Here is a 19,309-nt window from a genome sequence, read left to right on the forward strand (position 1 = left end):
CTGTCCCCAATGCACAGAGGTGAGGACGAAGCACGGAAGGGGTCAGCAAGGACACAGCCCTGCAGTCCTGGCTCCCCCTGAGCCATATTACCAGGCTACTGCCACCAGCTGCTTGACTCTCTTACAGCCCTAGTTTTTCACCCCCTCCACCCTAACATATGAAGTTGCTCCCTGGTTTGTTTTTGTCCCAGTGAGCCAAGTTAAAAAGCCACATTTTAAAGGGCAATACCACAGCTCACAGAGAGGGTGGGTGAGTTGTGCTGCCAGAAGCAGAGGTAACACATCTGGGGATGCCCCAAGTGCAGACCAAACCCATCTTTCAGTGAGAGGAGCACATCACCCGTGTCCTAAACTGCCGCTGGCTGAGTAATAAGGCAGCAGTGACAGTGCCAGGTTCCAGACCCAGCTCTCCTTGCTTCTTCAAGGGTGCCTCCAAGCTCTGGGGTGGCAACAGCTTCTCCCCCTCCCCGAGGGCTGGCAGGGCCAGGGGAGATGCAGCAGCCCTTTGGCTGGGGCTCGAGCAGGGGCTACACAAGCCACACCTCCACCACATTGTGCCAGCGGGCAAAAACGGAGGCGGCCTGGAGGTAACCGTTCCTATTTTTACCTTACACCAAACACTGCCCCAAAACACCTGTGTGCTCCAGTAGGCTATGGAGGCTAAAATCCACCCACCACCACACTTTGTCCTCGATCAGGCTATTAAAAATCTTCAATTGCTGGCACTTCAGCTCAGGAAACAACTGTGTCACACCCACGCCAAACAATAAAAGCAGCAAAAGGCAAGAATACCCTTACTCTGCTACACTTCTGCTCCCAGACCTCAGGAACACCCTTACTCCATAACTAACTCCTGGCTGGCCTTTGCTTTTCTCTTTCATTTCATCCCCCTCTCCTCCTGGTAGCACTTTAACAGTCTGCAGAAAACCTGCCTGTGATTTTCTTAAAGCAGTTCACATAATTTGAAAAACTGCTGGGGAGGGTGTTATTTTTCAACTAACCATGGTAAAAGGTTATGCCAAGAACCTGTATTTGCAGAGCTTATTAGTACTGGAAAAAGAAAGTTAGTATATGCACAGCCTGCTTCTGAGTATAAGTAGTATGCTGTTTTGCGCTACAAATAGAGGGCTATTTTTAAAAAAGCTGACACAAGAATGTCACTATTGACTGCAAGTCCTAAGCAGTCAGGGTAACTCCCACTTTTTTTCTGCTAACTATGCATGTTTTTAGGGCATGTTTTACTAGCATCAGTTAAGTTGCTGGCTTCTGTTTATTTTTTTTAATCAAATGCAATTTAGTTAGGTGGAGTACAGGCAAAGGGTTTGTATGAAATCCCTGTGTTTTCCCAAACTTGGTCACTGTGGTTTTTTAAAATTCTGTTGTTCGAACACACCTCGTTGGTGCACTGATCTGTTCTAGATGAGAGCCAGATCTGAAAATCCCTGCCCCTTGCTCTCCCACCTCAGTTGTCTGAGTGATGTGCGTAGAGGAGCAAAGCCTTGTGATTTTCAGAGATCAGATGCATGCTTTTGCTTTTTTAAAACATTTTGTGTATGCAAGGTTACAGCCACAAGCCTAGTGCATAGCTTTTTTATTTCCTACTTCAAGGAAAGAGCCGTTCTCAGCCCACAGAGGTAGTTACACAACCAGCTCAGGACTCTGATTCAGCTTAAAATAACCTGTGGCTAACCACAGTCTTCCCTGTGCCTCTGCTCGCCGCTGACACGTCCAAAAGTCATTGCCAGGTAGGTCCCAGCACTTCACAAAATCTGCTGGAGAGAAAGGGTGGCCGGGACAGCACGGCAGCGTCTCCCTGCTGCGGGTTGAGCCCTCCCCATGTGAGCGGGAGTCCCGGCTGCCATCCCTCCCAGCAGCCTGGTTCGGCTGCCTGTGCCCCTCCAGCAGTCCCAGGCTGGCTGGCAGGGCTGTGGGAGTCCTAACCATACCTGCTGTCGTGCCACCCCCAGCCCATCCTGTCCCGTCCCAGCAATGCCTCCTCCAGCCACAGCAAGCCTCTCCCTTCAGTGACTCAGCATCTGAATAATAACCTTTGTTTCCAACCCCCCCCCCCCCCGCATATTTACAAGGAATTTCAATATAAGGAAATTGCATTTAGAAGGAAATTAAAACAAAAGAAACTAACTGGCATCTTAAGGTTCCCCTTTCCCAAGGCTACAAACTAAGGACAAAGCTACCCCGTTTTTTTAGTTAAAGAAATCATCAGGCACATCAGCTAGTCCCAGAACAAGATTTCAGGGCCAAGCGAATATTTTGGGGAGGCGTGTTTATTTTATCTGCACTGCTAGTGCCAAGCTCCATGAAATTGGACAGCTTCGACCGTATCCTGCTGAGCACCAGAGCTCAGGGGGACTTTAAGTAGCCCAAAAGGCTATCCAAAGTGCAGGGTTTTTCATGGCGCCCCAGGGGCTGTCTATGCCACACCACCACTGATGCTGGATGCAGAGTTTCGGTAGTGTGTGGATGCGGCCAGCTGCCAGGCCCTCTCTAGATCAGCCCAGCCCCTGACAGGTCCACCACAAAGCAGGGAAGCATTTATGCCCATGGCACTGCCTCTGCTGGTCCCCAGGATGCTGGGGCAAGTGGCTAAAAGATGGAGAAAATGCTTGGAGTCGGCCAGGCGGAGCTGAGCCTGCATGGGGACAGGACAACGTCCCCCCACCAGCGTTGCTCCAGCACAAGCAGTCTCATACTCCCGCACTCACTGCAAGTGCCAGGGAAGATAGAATTTCCCCAAGGGATGCTGACCTCGCTTTACCTATGCTCAGAGGCAAGGCACAAATGAGGCGAGGCACAAATGTGCCACAAAAGCCTGCACAAAGCCTTGCAAGCTGCCATGCGGATCGCTCCAGTGAGGGAGTGTTGTGCCTCTGGTCCCTTTTTTGATTTTCAAAGTTACGTTTTTCCTTTAAAAGCGATGAAGACAGAATTTCTGCAATATGTGATTGTCCTTTATAGGGCCTCTGCATGAATGTTGCCCATATCTGACCTGACTTGTGACATTTTACAGTGAAGGTTTTCCTGACTGCCCATGCAAACTGCAAGGGGAACACCACAAAAAATATGAGACAATACAAAGGAAATTATTTCTTGGCAGGGAAAGGGGGAAGTTCTTTTTTTTTCCCTGTCTGTTTTATGATTTTATAGAGGTTTGCAACCAGGAGTTTTAGGTCATGTTTAGGTGATCTGACATGCAAGCAGCAATAAATAGGACCATTTGTTCTATTTTTATGATGATAAGATAAAATGTTAAAATAGGAGTCTCAAAGTTCGGTGTACAAATATTTTAACCTCTGGTGTCATGTCCAATTATTATTTTAGTATTGAAAAGGCCACAGTTCCCTAAGAGTGATCACGCTCTGCACAGGGCGGACCAAGGGAAATGCAGAGTGGAGTGGGAGCTATTTATGCCTGTGAGAGACACCACACAAATCATGCTCATACTTAATTTTCTCTGATTATTAGTATGCATTTTTGTGGGCAATGGAGGAATCTGCTTATTGAATACCTCTTTGAAATCTATGACCTCAGCCTTCATATTTTGGAGTGAAACGTGTAGAGATTTAGTGAACTCAGTGAATCACCACCTCAGCAAATGCAAGAGACAGTTCAGTGCGTTTAGCACTAACATCACATACGCTATTAACACTTCAGAAGCCTGGCTAAATAACAGAACCACCCAAAGCAATTACTTAGGCGACATTAGTAACTAGGGTGCAGTGTTCTGGGATGGTGAGGACGCTGCGGGTCAGCAGGGCTGGCGAGCCCATGTCCCGTGCTGTGATGCTTATGTTGTACTCGGGCACAACCTCCCGGTCCAGTGCCTGCGTAGTGACCAGCGTGTAGTAGTTGCGGAAGGAGGAGTGGAGCTCAAAGGGGACGTCGGGGCTGACCTCGCAGCTCACACGACCATTGTCCCCAGAGTCCCAGTCCAGAACACTGATGAAAGTTCTTTGCTGAACAGGCAAGAGTCCCCTTTATAAACATTTTACCATGCTGTTGAGGCTGGAAGTGGTTGGTAAAATTACTCCTGCAGAAAGGTTTAACTCTCCCAAAGCAGCACGGACATTACTGAGGAGAGTAATATTATGCAACCTTTCACTGCCTATCAGAGCAGGCTGTTTAGACCTTTGCAAGCTGTCAGCGGTGGCTTTCTTTTCTCCAGAGAGGGGCAGAGCTGGCAGGTAAATCCTCAAGGCCGAGGGAGATGCACATCATTATATCCCTTCTCTTGGCAGAGAAGCAGCAGCGGCCAGCTGGTCCTTCCTGGGCTCTGCCAAAGACAGAAAAAGCAATGCGGCCATGCTGATTTTCTTGCCCTCTAGTGCAAAAGGATGAGTAAGTCTTATTAAAGGACTGTAGCGGTTATTACAAAGTAATTCTAGGTAATGTCTAGGACCTTGGTTTTGTAACCTTCTTCCACAAGAGAAGGCCAGCTGAAATTTTCATGGTCTTTGTGTCTATGAGGATGTTGGGGTTGCATCGTAATCTTGGGTTTAGAAAGCAAGTTACAAATGCTTATGCTTGCTATATACTAACATCATGCAGTTCATCCATCCATCCCACATTTGCCACCACAGTATCTGAATGTTTACCTAATTGTACTCGGAGGACAATTTAGAAAACAAAATGTAATTGTTCTGAGTGCTCATGCGAATAACAGAACTGAGTATGAATAATGATCCAAAGGGATATTCTGCACTTCGTGCATCTATTTGCAGTCAAGCTATTTTAACTTTGAGTTTGCTGGGGTCAGAAATCAAGTATGTCTATAGTTTGACACAGATTTTTAAATTTGTCCCAGAATGTAAAATTTTGGTAGTGTTCACAGACTGCACATCAGCAGGAACTCACAAAACACCTCTGGAAGGAGTTGTGAAGGGAGACACCGCTGTCTGCTATGATACCTGTTCCTCTCATGTCCTTATTAGCAGGGTAAAATAACTGTGTTCTTACTGTACTCCTTTTCTGTTGGAAAGGATCTTTTTTAAGAATTAGGTTTTATGTAAGTAAGGGCCAGTGGATAGACAGAAAATATACTCCTCTTGCTTCTCCCCCCTCTTTCTATGCCCTGGCATACATTACTGCTGCCTTCTTCATAGCAGCTCTCATCCCACACACCACATTTGTACAGGGAGGAAGAAAATGTGGGCACTTGATACTGTTAATCAGTCTTGGATCAAGATAAGGACATCAGCTGTACAATATTTTTTCTAAAGTCTGGCCAGCCCTGAATCTGATGCCGTCCTTCAGCAATGCCCAACTAACGTGTCTATCAGCCTTGGCACGGAGAGACCAGATATTTCTGTGGCAGCAGGCAAATCCCAAGCTGTTTGGCCCTTGCACAACATGTACAAAATGTTCTGCTGCTTCTTGCTCTATGAAATGGTCTGTTTTATTTGGGGATAGGTAGGACTGGCTGTTACTCCATGCTTTCCGTGAAACCAGCCCAGTTTACTTCACGTGTAATTTGCTGTCCAGGCCTAAGCCTTCTCTGTTGAATCAAACTGCAAAATAAATACATGGAAACACCCTTTTGATAAATCTGAGCCAAAATGATAAGAAGCACAAAACAGTCCTACTTTTCCTTGAAACCGATTTTACGGACAGTGATGCTAATGGAAAAGGTGAGACTACATTATTCACTATAGCCTGCAGTCTGGGAAACAGGGATGTGTTCAGACAGCCAGGTTAAAACAAACAGAAGAAATTATTGTGCCACCCAACACATAATGAACAGGTACGACTCACAGTCACTGATGTTACGGAGAGCAACAATGATGTCAATGTTTCAGGAAGGGATTAGACAAGCTAATGAGCTAAACCAAACTTCCCTGCTGCAATGTTGGCTTTAAACTTCTTTGACTTGTTGGCTGAAAGCGGGGGAGGCTACGAGGGAAGGCTTGTGTTGTGTCCTACTGGTCTCCTGCACGTCCATGTTTATCAACCTTACTAGAAATAGGACAGTTGTGCTAGACAAACCTTTGGTCTGACCCAGCTCAGTCCCTTTTACATCCTTGCGTAAGGAAGAGCGCAGTTATCTCTGCAGGAAGACGGATGCAGCGAGCAGCGGCTGGTGTGCCATTGAGGACATACCTGCTCCCCACATGAAGACTGTAACACTGTCAACAGCTCTGGAGTTCCTGAGCCCACTCCCATTTGCTGTAGTTTTTTCCAAATTGATTATTTTAAATAAATGAGAAAGGGGTGGTGTTTTTTGGTCTGAAGATGGAAGGGCCAGGGTCATCAGTGTGATGGCTGAAGTCCTCTGTGGATTCACAGAGAGTTATTGTGTAAGAGTGGGAGTTTTTCAAGCCACCTTGATGTCTAGTCAGTCCCACAACAGCCTAATATGCCCAGCAGGATTTATAGGTAACATTTCCCAGAAGAAAATAAATTCTATTTGCAATGAGTGAAATTTTACTTTCTTTGTTTCTCCCTTCCTTCCTTTTTTTTCTTTATTTTTTCTTTCCGTTCAGTTGCATTTCAGTTAGCAGAGGCCACTAAGCAACCATTAGCTTGCAGCAACTGTCTGCTGCTGACAGCCTAAGCTGGATGTGGTGGGTATTCTAGAAGTGACACTTCATGAACTAATCAGAGGAGCAGCTGTTTTTCAGCATTCCAGAAAAGTTACTCCAGGCTGATGCAGGGATACAGAAAACAACTGTTCCCATGATCTCTTAGTTGAGGAATTACCTCACTTTGTTGCTTAGAGATACGAACTATTTCACTTGAAGCCAATGCTGGATACATCTTGCCAGTTGTGAAAATTCCTACTGAAGAACATTTTATCTAAATGGTGGCCAAGTGCCACTGGAATTGATGAAATATTGGAAACAACACTTTTGTCAAAAGGCATTTTTCCACCAGAAAACGTTTCACATTGAATTTTACAAGCAGCTCTATGCTGAATGTTGCAAGCAGGGCAATCACCTGTCTCTTTTTGCAGGGAAAAGCCGAGCTGATGTTGCTGAGTGCGAAGAAGAATCATCTTGCATCTTTGCTGTTTGTATTTGGGGTAACCAGGGGTAGGTGGCCACGTGTTTGGTGGCGAACTGGTCAATTTCTGCAGTGCCTTCTCCCTGGAGGGCTCTCCCTCTGCAAACTGCCACCATCATTTGAGGTGAGCCCAAGCCCAGCCTGTGCCCGGGTGAGGAGCAGGGAGGGTGCCCTGGACTCCACTGTCCCCGTGGTTTACATCCTGCCTTTGTGGCCTCCATACCCATGATCAGTTTAATGAGGTGACATGATAATGAGGTAAGGACATTTACTTTCCTGTGTTTCACAAAGTTTTGAGTTTTACTGTACCAATAGTGTGTCTCGTTCTTTCTGCACAGTCAGTTGTGCCAGAATGCTTGCATCTCTCATTACAGTTTACCATCCTGGCTACAAACAAAAGCTACCCCTGCCAGCATTAACAACAGACACTCTTTACTCAAGCAGGGTTTCAAGACGTTCCTAAAAGCACATATAACATAAATTCCATTGTAATCCATTCTTCCTGTTTGACTTCATCTTTCTCGTTTGGGGTTAAAAGGGAGCAAAAATGCCAGAACATTGCTATAAAAATAGCCTTTCTTGGAGACCACAGTTGCACTCAATAAAAGGACTAGAAGAGCTGGCTGACCTCTTCCACCCATGAGGAAAACTAGCGTTTGTACTGGGTTTGGTCTTCTCCCTTAAGCTTCCCCTCCTCGGAGGGAGAAAGCCGTCCACGCCTCGCAGAGGGCACACCGTCGTTAGCTGGGCAGGGGGAGGCCCGCTGAGGCCCTCCTGCCCGCCCGGGAGAGGCAGACGCGGCAGGAGGGCTGCCGGTGCGCGGGACCAGAGGCCGGGCAGGCGCCAGCCCAGCAGGGACGTCTCTTCAGAGGAGATTTTCTACCTGGTCTATTCCTACACTCTTAGCAATCTGCATCGACGTGCACTCTGGGGTTTCCTCCTAGAAATGCGCTACATCATTAACTTTTCTGAAAGGAAGGGACTAATTTGGGAGGGAGTCAGTGCTATCAGCCTGGTGGTGCTGTGACCCTGTAGAGGCCTTCCTTGAGCTCACAGGCCATCATTAAGCAGTCTTTCAAGGGAAAATTATCTAGAATAAGTTTTCCTGAGTCTGCATTAAAGGCGAACGGCACTGATGATGTGCACAGGTGGGGAACAGGAGGAGGCAGAAAGGTAGAAATGGGCTTTACCATTCCTTCTCCCATCCTGCAGCTCTTACTGCCTGCTTCTTTTTTCACCACCTTAAAATTGCATCTACCTTTTTCTCACTCAGCAGCATCGCTCTTTGTGGGAGAAGGTTACCCAACCAATTCCAGGCACTTTAAATTAAATCACACTTTTGCAGGAAAGACCTAGAAAATCATAAAGAGGGTCAGCTCCAAACACAAGCTCACTGGAGCCTACTGCTATGTGTCCTGTAGGGGAGTTCAACCACAAAGCCTGGCACAGATCCTGCAGCCACACACATATGATGGTGCTGGTGATTCACACACTTGCACGTGTTTTGTGCTTTCACAGGCTATAGCCTTCAGCATTGCAGCCCGTGTAGCATCTGCTCTTTGGACAATAACGATCAGCTAACTCCACAGATCCTAGAGGGTCCACATTACTGGTCTTGTTTGTTTCTTGTTGTAGTGGTTTTAATTTAAATGTAAGTTTCGTGGCCTAAAGACCAAGGAACTGAGCTTTCCTTTGGGCAGGCTGTGTCCTCTTCTGCAGCGCAGATCTCAACACTGCAAGAAGGCTGGCGGGCTGTTCAAAGAAGTACTACAACTGTCAGACAGTGTAGCACCTAAGACTCTCATAGCTTTGCCTTGGATTTCAGCTATTACTCCAACTATCTGTATGGGTCAGACTTTTCTCATGGAAGGTTTATATGTCACTGGAGTCAAGTGTGAAATGGCGGTAAGCATGTAGGGCAATGGCTGCACGTTGCTCGCAAGCAGTTGCTTCTCTAGGTGGTGCACTGTACTTTGAGGGTGTGGAGATGCCCACGAAAGGTGATGGCAGTTGGTACTGTGAGGGGGCATTATCCGAGGGCTGTGGCTCGACGGGGGCTAGGAAGACTGTGGATACCCTGGCAGCCTAGCCTCGAGGAGACATGCTCCAGTAGAAGAGGCAGTGGGGCTGTGCAGGGATAGGGGGAAAGCAGCGCAGGGGGGTACCACCCTCCACTCACAGCCCCCCACTGCCCCTACCTCTGGGCTGCTCCCCCTGGACCGAAACACCTGTGTAATATACAGCCTTGGAAATACAGTATGGAAAAATGAGAGGAAAAGGCTTGTTTCTTCCATTTTTTCCCTCCCGCTCTTCCTTTCATTATTTATTTTGTTCTCGCTTTCCTTTTTCTCCCTTATTTTCTTCTCCTTTACCCTTTCCCTTTCCCCTGCAACTCCTCAAAGGGTTTTACAAAGCAGGGGTAGTATTACCAACCACTGTTCTTTTTAAAGGGAGAAAAAACCTGAAGTGCAGGGGTTTATGAACGTTGCTCATGCCACGTCCCACCTCACCTTGTCTAGGTCCCAAATCAGCACCTACAGCCAGATGTGGCACCTACAGGGCAGCAGCAGCTCCCAAACCAGGCAGAGATGCAGCCGAGAGCTGCCTGTGCACATGAACCACTTTGAGATGGCTTTTGTATCAGAAGTGCAAATACAGCAATTTTAATTTGACAGTTTGAGATGGTGTTGAGGTGAGGGTGCCTGAGATGGCATGGAGGTGAGGATGCCCTAGTGATGGGGGCACTGTGCTCAGCTGGCTGCTCTCTGACAGGCCTCCTGTGAGAGTTTGGGCTGCTCACGGAGGCTGGCTGAGCGACGGGGTGTCCAAGCAACCTCCAAAACTGTTAGCACAGAGATCAGCACAGCACAGCACCACACTTGGGGGAACAAGCCCGCATAATAAGCTGAGACAGTGAGCATTCAGCATGTGCGTGGTGTCATGCTGTTCTTACCTACTGTGCCTGGAACAACTCTAGCCCTAGTCACTCCAAGCTGCTCTGTGCATCTCCTGACCTTCACTGAGACTTTCAGCCCCACAGGCGGGTACGTGATGAAGACATGGCCTCATGGGATCCCTCAGCGACCCCTCTCTCAGGGCCTGGACAGGTCAGAGCAGCAGATTGCAACAGTTTGTTTCCTTACAGGTTTAGGCTTAAAAATCTGTGAATCTCTCTTTCTGTAACAGCACCTTCTTCACACAGTTCAAACTCTTCTCTTTTCCTTCAATTACCCCTCAGAGCATGTGAATCTTTGTACAACAATGCTGGAAATGCCCCCAGCATATGTAGCCCCTCAGCTGGGGTAGGGAGGATTGCTCAGTGCTGGATGGCATAAGCTGCAAGACAGTGCTGTTCTTGTTTGGCACATCTGTTTGCTGTTTCACAAGCCATAAAAATACAACAATGGTGACTCCTCCTCAAAAACAAAAGCTCAGGGAACAATTTTTACAGCACTGAGTTAATACAACGAGCATTAGCACTGCCCACAGCTGGCTGGAATTGATATTCTGTATGAATTATCAGAGGAGTTGGATTTCTTAGAGCTGTGAACCTTCACCAGTGTGCTGGGAGGTTGAGATTTCTTGAAGTGGGGGCTGAGATGAAACTGTAGCTACCGTTTTAATACTTCCAGGTTCTAAGAAGCAAAATACCTTTTATATTTTGAAATGGCACCTCTAGGACAAAATATGAAAGAAAAAGGCACCACTCATATTTCATCTGGATTTCATGGCATTTCTAGCCATATTTTTAGGTTCATTCCTAAAGGACAGTTTTATTTAGAATTAATGCAAGAATGCAGTCACAAACTCATTATTTTGGAAGGAAGACAGCTAATTACAGAGTACAAGTATAGGGCAAGCAACTTCGTTTTGCATTTTAACTATGCTCTTAACTCATGAACTATAAACCTATTAAGCTCAGTTATAAATGATTCAGTATCTGATCCCAAACCAAGAAGAGTCTTTGTATTCTTCTTAATAGCCATGGGAGAAGACTGATGAAAATTACACTGGTAATGTGTTCATGATTATTCAATGGCTTTTTTTTAAGCTTGCAAATTCTGTGTTCACTTGTGCACACTGTGCCTGCATCAACTCATTGTAGTGAAACAGGTAATTGTAGCCTGATATTTACTAACAACGTATCCAAAGGCTCTCAGATTTTCAAACTGGCTCACAAACCCTCTATACCATAACAACTATGCTCACATCTGGGGTTTTTACTGCTTTAAATAGGTAAGTCTCAACATAATACTCTAGCAAAATGTCACAAAAGCATTTCTTACTGCTATTTTCCAAAATAAAATGTTAAGTAGCAGAATTCCTATGCTGAAAGCCTAAATGGGCCCTTCTATTAAGAACAGTAGCTATAAAGAAATTTTCTTTCACTTGTCTTTTCTTTGTAGTTTGCATGACTTCTGCTGATAAGTTCATTGATGAAAATACAGAAAGCTTTATTTCTTGTACACATAATTTTGCATAAATTGGTAGTAACTTGCACATAATTCTCAAAATTTCAGCATAAAATTCCTCAGTGTGTAATTAGTGGTTCTCCTATGGTAGTTTTTGTTTTAAGGAAAACCACTTCCAATGAGTTTCAAAGCTGCTTGGACTGCAGACATTTTTATGCCTAAGCTTTGAAAAGTAAGAAAATTAAGAAAAACACATTAAAGGAGATGTGACTCTGTATGCTTGTTACCAAGCACAAGAAAGCATTTCAGGATAGTCTACTCAGACACAAAAATAATAAAAAGCTTACTGAAACACTGGCTTTGATTTGTCAAGCCAACAAATCTGGTAATAAAGGTAACATCAAAAGCTGTAAGAGTTTTGAATCTGGAAGAAAGATCCCTTAAAATAACGTTATGCATACTAAGCAGAGTTTGCAAACCCCTATGATGTGTGTGGCCGAGTTCCCCAGGGAAGAGGTAAGTTCTGTTCATCTCCAACTCTTTGCTGTGTATTATGCTCTTCACTGCAAATCTTCATTAGTCAGCTTGCCACCTTTCTTTCTCTCCTCCAAAGTCAAACACAGAAAAAGATGAGGGTTGGTGTAAACACAAGGCCTCTTTATTTTGTTTCAACAGTACATGACTTCCCATTTAGTGTGATCAAAACCAAGCAGAACAGTGGAAATCGCATATACCATTTTTCCTAATACATTGATCTTCCTTGAAACTACACGAGTGCAACAGGAAGGATAAATTCAACAACATTAACTCCAGTTAGGCATTTTTCACAAACGAAAGAACAAGAACTTAAGCACAACAGGCGACAAGCAGACAAAACCAAGGACCACAATCAGAAAAGCTTGCTCCAGTGAGACGTGAACTCTCCTTTGGGGAAAGAAGGTTCATCTTGAAGCAAGGGCTGCAAACTTCCTCAGCTGAGGTGTATGTGCAACCGCTTTTTAAAAGCTTCATCAGCAAAAGCTGTTAAAGGAACACACAACCCAGCTCCAAAGCCACAAGGCCAGATAGGACACAGAGATCAAAGCCTTCGGTTGTCACTAACACTGCTCCCTTCTCCTGAAGGCTTATCTCCAGGGAGTTTTTGTGCCTAAATGTGCCTAGGAGCACTTGGCCAAGCAAAGCCTTAAGTGCAGATCAAGGTAAAACACTTTTATGTTTGTGTCAGCTGCTCACAGTTTATGTCCTGGTCTTGGCTGGGTTTAATTGTTACTAGCTAACTCAAGTCATTAAGCCAAATGACTGAGTCTAAGAGCTGTGCAAACATAATCACATCTACCTGATGGGACAAATCTTCTGAGTTGAAGTGTTAGGCAGGCGGGTGTAAGATTGCCTTTTAGCCTTACCTTTCTCCCAACTCCACTCATTCAGCATAGTTATTTTCAAACTAAAACCAAGTGTGCGAGAAACCACAAATTAAAGCCAGAATTAAAGCGAATACACACTTCTGAGTCCTGACTGGGGGAGGAAGTATGAGTCCAGGCATGACTATTGCATTCACTTCTGTAGAAGTGACTGCCTCTGCAGAAGCCACAGGGGACCTCATTGGTTGGAGCACACTCTGATTCAGGGCATTTTCCAAGAAAGAATTTCCACTGAAATTTCCAGGAAACTTGCCCTTCACAAACATTGCTCAGCCTTTCGAGAAAAACTCACAGTTCTATTAACTTTACACAACAGATTGTTGTTGATGTTGCTGATGTCCTTTTGGCTTCCCAATAATTGTTTTTGTTGCCCTTGTTATTGTTTTTTATACAGAGAGCCTTGCAGATGTCATTTGCTGACTTGTCTGTTGAGAGAAGCATGAGTTGTTGCACATATAGTACAAGAGCTTAAAAGAAAACCAGCTTTAAGCCAAAGTTCCTAGTACCTAGAAGTTCACTGTTAGGTATGTGCATGTGTAATTTAAAACGTGCTGTGCTCTCTGCAGTGTGCTTAACTTCAAAACAACCTGATTTTTAGAACAGGCTATTTTTAGTTACTCTAGTCACACCAGATGCTTGTCTTCCTGTGTCAGACTCAGTCGTCACTGCGCCACGGGCACACAACAGGGGACAGCATTTGGGGCATGTAGGAGCAGAGATTCTTCCCTGGGACCAGACTAGTTCAAGTCTCTGACCTGGCCAATGCCAAGTGTTTCATAGGACATCTGGAGATAAAGCATAATGTGCCCTTGCATTAGCTTTCTTCTGGAGTTGTTACAGGTAATTTTTATTTAAATCTTGAAGTAGAGGTTGAGAGGTTGAAAAGTGTTATGTAGCTATGATATGATTAGCTACAATTATTTGGGCTTGTATTATTAAGCATGTAAGTAACTGCTTTGGAAATCTGCTCAGTTATTGGGCCTCAGTGGCTTTCAGAAGGAATGAGGTCCATGACGTAACATAACATTCCCTGAAAACGTATCTTTTCTGAGCATTCCCACCTAAAACTTTACTGACATGTCATCTCTTTTTTATGAGTTCCTCTGATCTACCTTCTTTCTACTTTGCGTTATTTTGTACTCTGCTACCACCCTTTTAAAATATCTCCTCAAATTCATTTTTTTTTCCCAGTCCTTTCTCAAATTTTCAAAAGCTGTCTACTGTATCATCTATTATGGATTGTTCCTGAAAATGCTTAAAATAATATTTTTAACAGCTTGTTTGAGCAATGTTGTTAGTATCTTTTCCTTTTAAAACTGGGATATTCTTTGAAAGAACTTGGGCTTTTTATTTTTCACGACTTGCATATTCTTTATAAATGTATAATCAAGAATAGTTACATTCTCCTTGGCTCAGCAGAACAGTAGCTATTTAGCAAGAATTATTCCCCTTTGCTAATCCGCACTGCATAATCATGATTAAAATAAAAAAATATATTTCTCTGTAAATATTTTTGAATTAAAACATTACTATTCATGTTGGCTTTAATAAAACCATTATAATTTTTTTGTTCATGAGTGTATAATCAGGCACAGACTTTTAAACAGGGTCATTTTAACATTTCTTTTTCTAACGGGAAGTCCACTTACAATACTGAAACTGTTCAGTACAGTGAACAAATACACATTTTTTCCCCCTACAAAGCTTTCTGATTGCACAAAAATCACAGAATAAATATAAACATTAGGCCAAGGCAACATTTTAAAGTGCAGAACTCCACTTACCACACATGAATAATTCAAATAATGCTGCATAATGCATAGGCAATACTAGCATTTCATTAATAATCAAAACCTGAAGTGACACAATGAGATCAACGTATAACAGTAATTCAAATACATTCCATTTATAATAAATATGTGCTCATCTTAACATAGAACACATTAAGCATATTGTCCCAACAAGCAAGCTTTCCACAAACTACCCTTTTTTTCCCTTTGTCTGAATGGTGTGCTAACATTGAACAAAAAAACACGTTAAGAAACAAAGATCCCATCCACAAACTGGCAAGAGAACTAATGGGAAGTGACATCTGGAAACAGCTGCATGTACATTTTTCCAGAGGTTTTATCTTAAGTCAGTAGTACTGTGTCAATTTATACTGACTGAAAATTATCCCTTTCTTTTCTTCCACCTACTCTTCTCCCCTGTTTGGTTACCTAATTTTTACTTCCCTTTTTTGGTTTGGTTTTTTTTTTTTGAAGAGGGAGGAAGAGGGTTGTTTTAATTTGTCTTCAGCTACTAAGTTCTGTGACAATGAGGATGGAGGGGGAATAGTCCTAGTCCTAGCCTCCATTAGCATTTTGGATTGAGACAGTAGTGCTGTTCTGAAGTGAACTCCCAATCATCCTCCCTTATTGAACCTTGGTTCAGTTTGCAGGGTGGTTTTGGTACACAAGGATTGAGTTTATTTTGGAGGAAACTACAGTGGAGGCTCAGCGGCATGCCAAATATACTCCAACCTCTAAAAGAGACGTTAAGAGTCTGAACCAATTATTTGGCCTGCTTCGAACTGCGTATGCAGTGGGGACATTTATCCAAGGAAACAGACCATATGTAGTCTTAAACTGCATATAGATGTACTGAGTCTCAGCAGTAACTGCTTTCATTGACTCATCCTCCCCAACTGCACCAAGTATCTTAGCAATCCACACGTAGCCAGAGAGTCCCAAGGACCGAAACGTCACAGTGGGATCCTCAGTGACTTTCCCAAAATTGCTTCAGAGAAGTTTGGCTACTACATCCTCTGCATCTCCTAAAACTGTTTTTTGATTTATGTGTGTAAGCCATTTTCGACTGAACAAGCTTTTGGGACTACCTCAGAGGACTTTTTTTTCTGGCATTACAGTCTTTCTGCATTCAATTCTATTTAAGGTGCTGCTGTTGAAAGTAGCTCCCAGTTTACTTGTTATATTAATTCGTCCACTGGCTTCCTTTCACATTGAATTCGGGCTTCTTTCCTTTACCCCTAAGCACCTCAGGATTTAGTGTAATACTATCCATCTTGGTCCTTGCTCCTCCCAGTCTTGGGCATTGCAGGGTGCTGCAGGCAGCCCATGGTGCTACGTGCAGGCAGAGCTTGTCTCCCAGCTGAGATTCTTGAAAACTTGATTCTCTCTTTCTAAGTCTGGGTGGTGTCTGGGTACTAGACACTAGTAAAGCTATAATTAAGAGGCTGAGTTCCTACCTTGTGCCTGAATTTAACAAAAATCAAACTCTTCATGGTGCTGCCAATATTCAGATACAAAGCTCATTGGCAGCAGTTATCCTAGGGTGTCCCTTTGTAACTGGGCCACCAGTACAGTGTTGAACTTGTTAAGGTTTTTCGGTTTTCCCAGTCTGCAAATAAGCAACACCTCCTCCCCCACAAATCTTTTAAGAAGAAATGCCAAAACCCATTCTTAACAACACTACAAAATAGTGGGAAAACAATGAAGTCAGAGACAGTTAAGACTACCACTAAAATAAAAGCGTTGATTTAATTCAAAGCTCTGGAAGCTAAGAAGTAGGGCACAAACATACATTGTACACAAGGCTGTATAATCTTTCTCCACCCCAGAAAACAATCTTGCAGGAAAGCCAAAGCTGAAAACCATGCAACTCCCTAAAAATAATTTCAAAGAGTAACTGGGAGGATTAAAACATGTGTCTCGCAGATCTTTGGTTTTGGAACGTGAAATTTGGTCAATTAAATTCATGTCAAAATTCATGAGGAAAAATGCTCCCTGAATCAGGAAACCAAGTTAAAGAGCTGAAGATTGTATTTGCCAAGCAAGTGTGCTACTGTATAGGTGGTTGGGACACATGAAAAACAAAACCGTTAAGAAAACACCCTGATGGAATGTGGAAATCTTAATCCTTAAGTCTTGACTCCTAAACCCTTAGGAATCATTGAACATGACAGATATGAAGGCTGTACCTCCGCAAGCACACGGCACAGTGCAGTGCCCTGTGAAGATACCTGAGCTAGGTCTCAGAGCGCAAGCCGAGTGTAGCTGCACTCGGGTGGTGTCTGCAAGCCGACATCCCTTGCTGTTCAGCAGGGCTGCTCGGCTGTGGCAAAAAACCCACACTGCTTTACGTGCTTTTACATTTCCACTTGACACGATACTGTCTCACGTAGGCATAACCATAATGGTACATAAGCTCTGAAAATGCTTTTAAAACCAGAAAGTTATCAATGATGTTGGGCCAAGCACTCTCTCAGAAGTAGACGTGAAGTGAGACTTTGATGCAGTGACCTCCCTTATTTTGTGAAGAGAGGGAATTCTTGTGCCTTTGTATCACCAGGCAGTGAGATAAAAGAGTGAAAAGAAGCTTAGTGAAATCAAAGGAGTTTGAAGCAGGCCTTAAAATCATATTCAATATGTGTTTACAGTAACTCAATATAATACTGTCTCTACTGACACTGCAATTAAAGCCTACATCCTTTGTGTTGCAAAAACATAATAAAGAAACAAGAAGCTACACCCTCCTCAAACTAATCTTGCAAAAAAACCCAATTTCTGATAAAAAGTAGGGAAATACGCTTTTTAATAAAGGAAGTTGCACAGATTTCCAAAACAAAACAGCTACATTTCTTACCTGGCATTGTACAAGGCTGGAATTATGGTTGCCACGTTGAAAGACACAAAAGAGGATGTTAAAGCTTTTTCTGGTGACAATTGCCACCTCAAGTCAAAGGTGGTAATGGCCAGAAATAGCCCATTTCTCTTGGATTTTTTTAAACCCAGTCCCTTACAGAAGGGAGAGGAGACATCGTATCATCCTGCCTGAACAGTCAGGAGCAAATGAGCTTGGGAAGGTTCTGCAGGAGGCTGAACTAGATGAAGCACTCCCTCAAGTCCAGAAAAAAACCCTTCATTTGTTTGCCATCAAGTAGCCTGCTCAGATATCTTAGTGCCTGCTTCTAATTTAACACAAGTTAAACAACACTCAGCTGAAGGTAATTCAGTGGAGTGGGTGGAAGATCAGGCTGACCGCTTCTAGACTTAGGAACAAAATCTGCAGAAATACAGTTTCAGCTGACAGCATCACAGAACAAGGCAGCCCTCCTGCTCTCCCAGCCCATCTCCCTGTAACTAATGCCCCGTTTCTTATTTGGTTCTTCCACCAGTTCTCTTCTGTCTGATGACAACTGACAAACCTGAACTCTTTGATAATAAAGACCCTTATTTATTTATAAATACACACTTCTTATGTAATTTCTCTTAAAAAAATAATGTTTTAAATGGAATAATTACTTTAAAAAAAATAAGCTCCTGAAGAAAACTGAAAAATGTTCTAAATGCCCCAAAATGTCACTGATTTTTCCATACTTGGTGATAGTATTATGGAGATTGCATTCTTCCATGATATTCATTATCTGCAAAATCAATTTACTAGCACTGGCTTTTTTTAAATTCAGATGCATTATAGACAATGAGAGTCTCATTGCTTTTTTTTAATGCTTCCTACACTATTATTTAAAGGGACAGCAGGTGTCCTCTTTAATTAAGGTATTTACCAAATCCCTTACCAATGCACACATGCTATTTTTACAGAGAAATTTAAATATTCATTTCCTCTAGAACTGTGACAATTTTGGTAAAGTAATTCTTGAAAGGTCTAACAAAATTTCTAATGTTTGCAAGTTTTAAAACATTAAACAAAAATGAGGTGTCATTCCTGATGATCAGGCACTGTGTTTAATTAATCTTTTCCAAATCAGATGCAGAATGATCAGCAGAGTATTTTGCAAAAGGAAAATGGATTTATACTGAACTTGAAAAAGGAACCACTTGCTTTCCAGCCACGTAGACTTCAGAAATATTCCGATCATCACCTGAAATAACATGGTCAAAACAGAGATTTGTACATAAATCTATGCACTGATTTAATTAATGAAAATTATGCAATCCACAAAATCAGTTTTGGAATACATCATTTGCAGTGACCGTTTCCTAGGACTGAGAAAGTTTATTTGGAGAGAAATAGTCAGGGCTACCACAAAGATCAATGGTTGTTTAAACTACTCATGCTTTTTTGAAGAAATACACATAGCATACAGCTGCTGCAATGGTGTCAGGTTTTCTATATATTTAGTAGATTCAAACCCTGAAAATATTATATATCTGTACAGAAAATGCATTGTTGCACAGTACCTGAACTAACTCAGGTACCAGGCAGCAGTAAAGCTGGTTTGCCTCAGCCAGCTTCTCAAGAAGGCAAAAGCCTAATTAGAGAATGATACAAACATGGCCAGAGCTAACACCAGTTACCTCTACATAACAACGTAATGGGCAGCACAGCTCTTGGTCCAGACGATGCCCTGTGAAGAATATCTATTCTCTTAGTGGGGTGAGATTGTTTGGGCTGGGTTTTGTTTGTTTTAAAGGCCATATTTTTTGTTTGGGAGTA

General features: G+C 43.3%; 1 protein-coding gene across 1 annotated transcript in view; it reads right to left on the reverse strand.

Annotated features, from left to right (window-relative positions):
* Positions 1 to 18,663: 18,663 nt before the first annotated feature.
* Positions 18,664 to 19,309, reverse strand: part of GDA (guanine deaminase) — a 28,773-nt gene continuing 28,127 nt past the window's right edge. Inside the window, exon 14 of the mRNA XM_059833914.1 lies at positions 18,664 to 18,734. Within this exon, the coding sequence (XP_059689897.1) occupies positions 18,664 to 18,734 (71 nt within the window). The remainder of the gene's footprint in view (positions 18,735 to 19,309) is intronic.

This window comes from Gavia stellata, chromosome Z (assembly GCF_030936135.1).
Source record: "Gavia stellata isolate bGavSte3 chromosome Z, bGavSte3.hap2, whole genome shotgun sequence".
Lineage (NCBI taxonomy): Eukaryota > Metazoa > Chordata > Aves > Gaviiformes > Gaviidae > Gavia > Gavia stellata.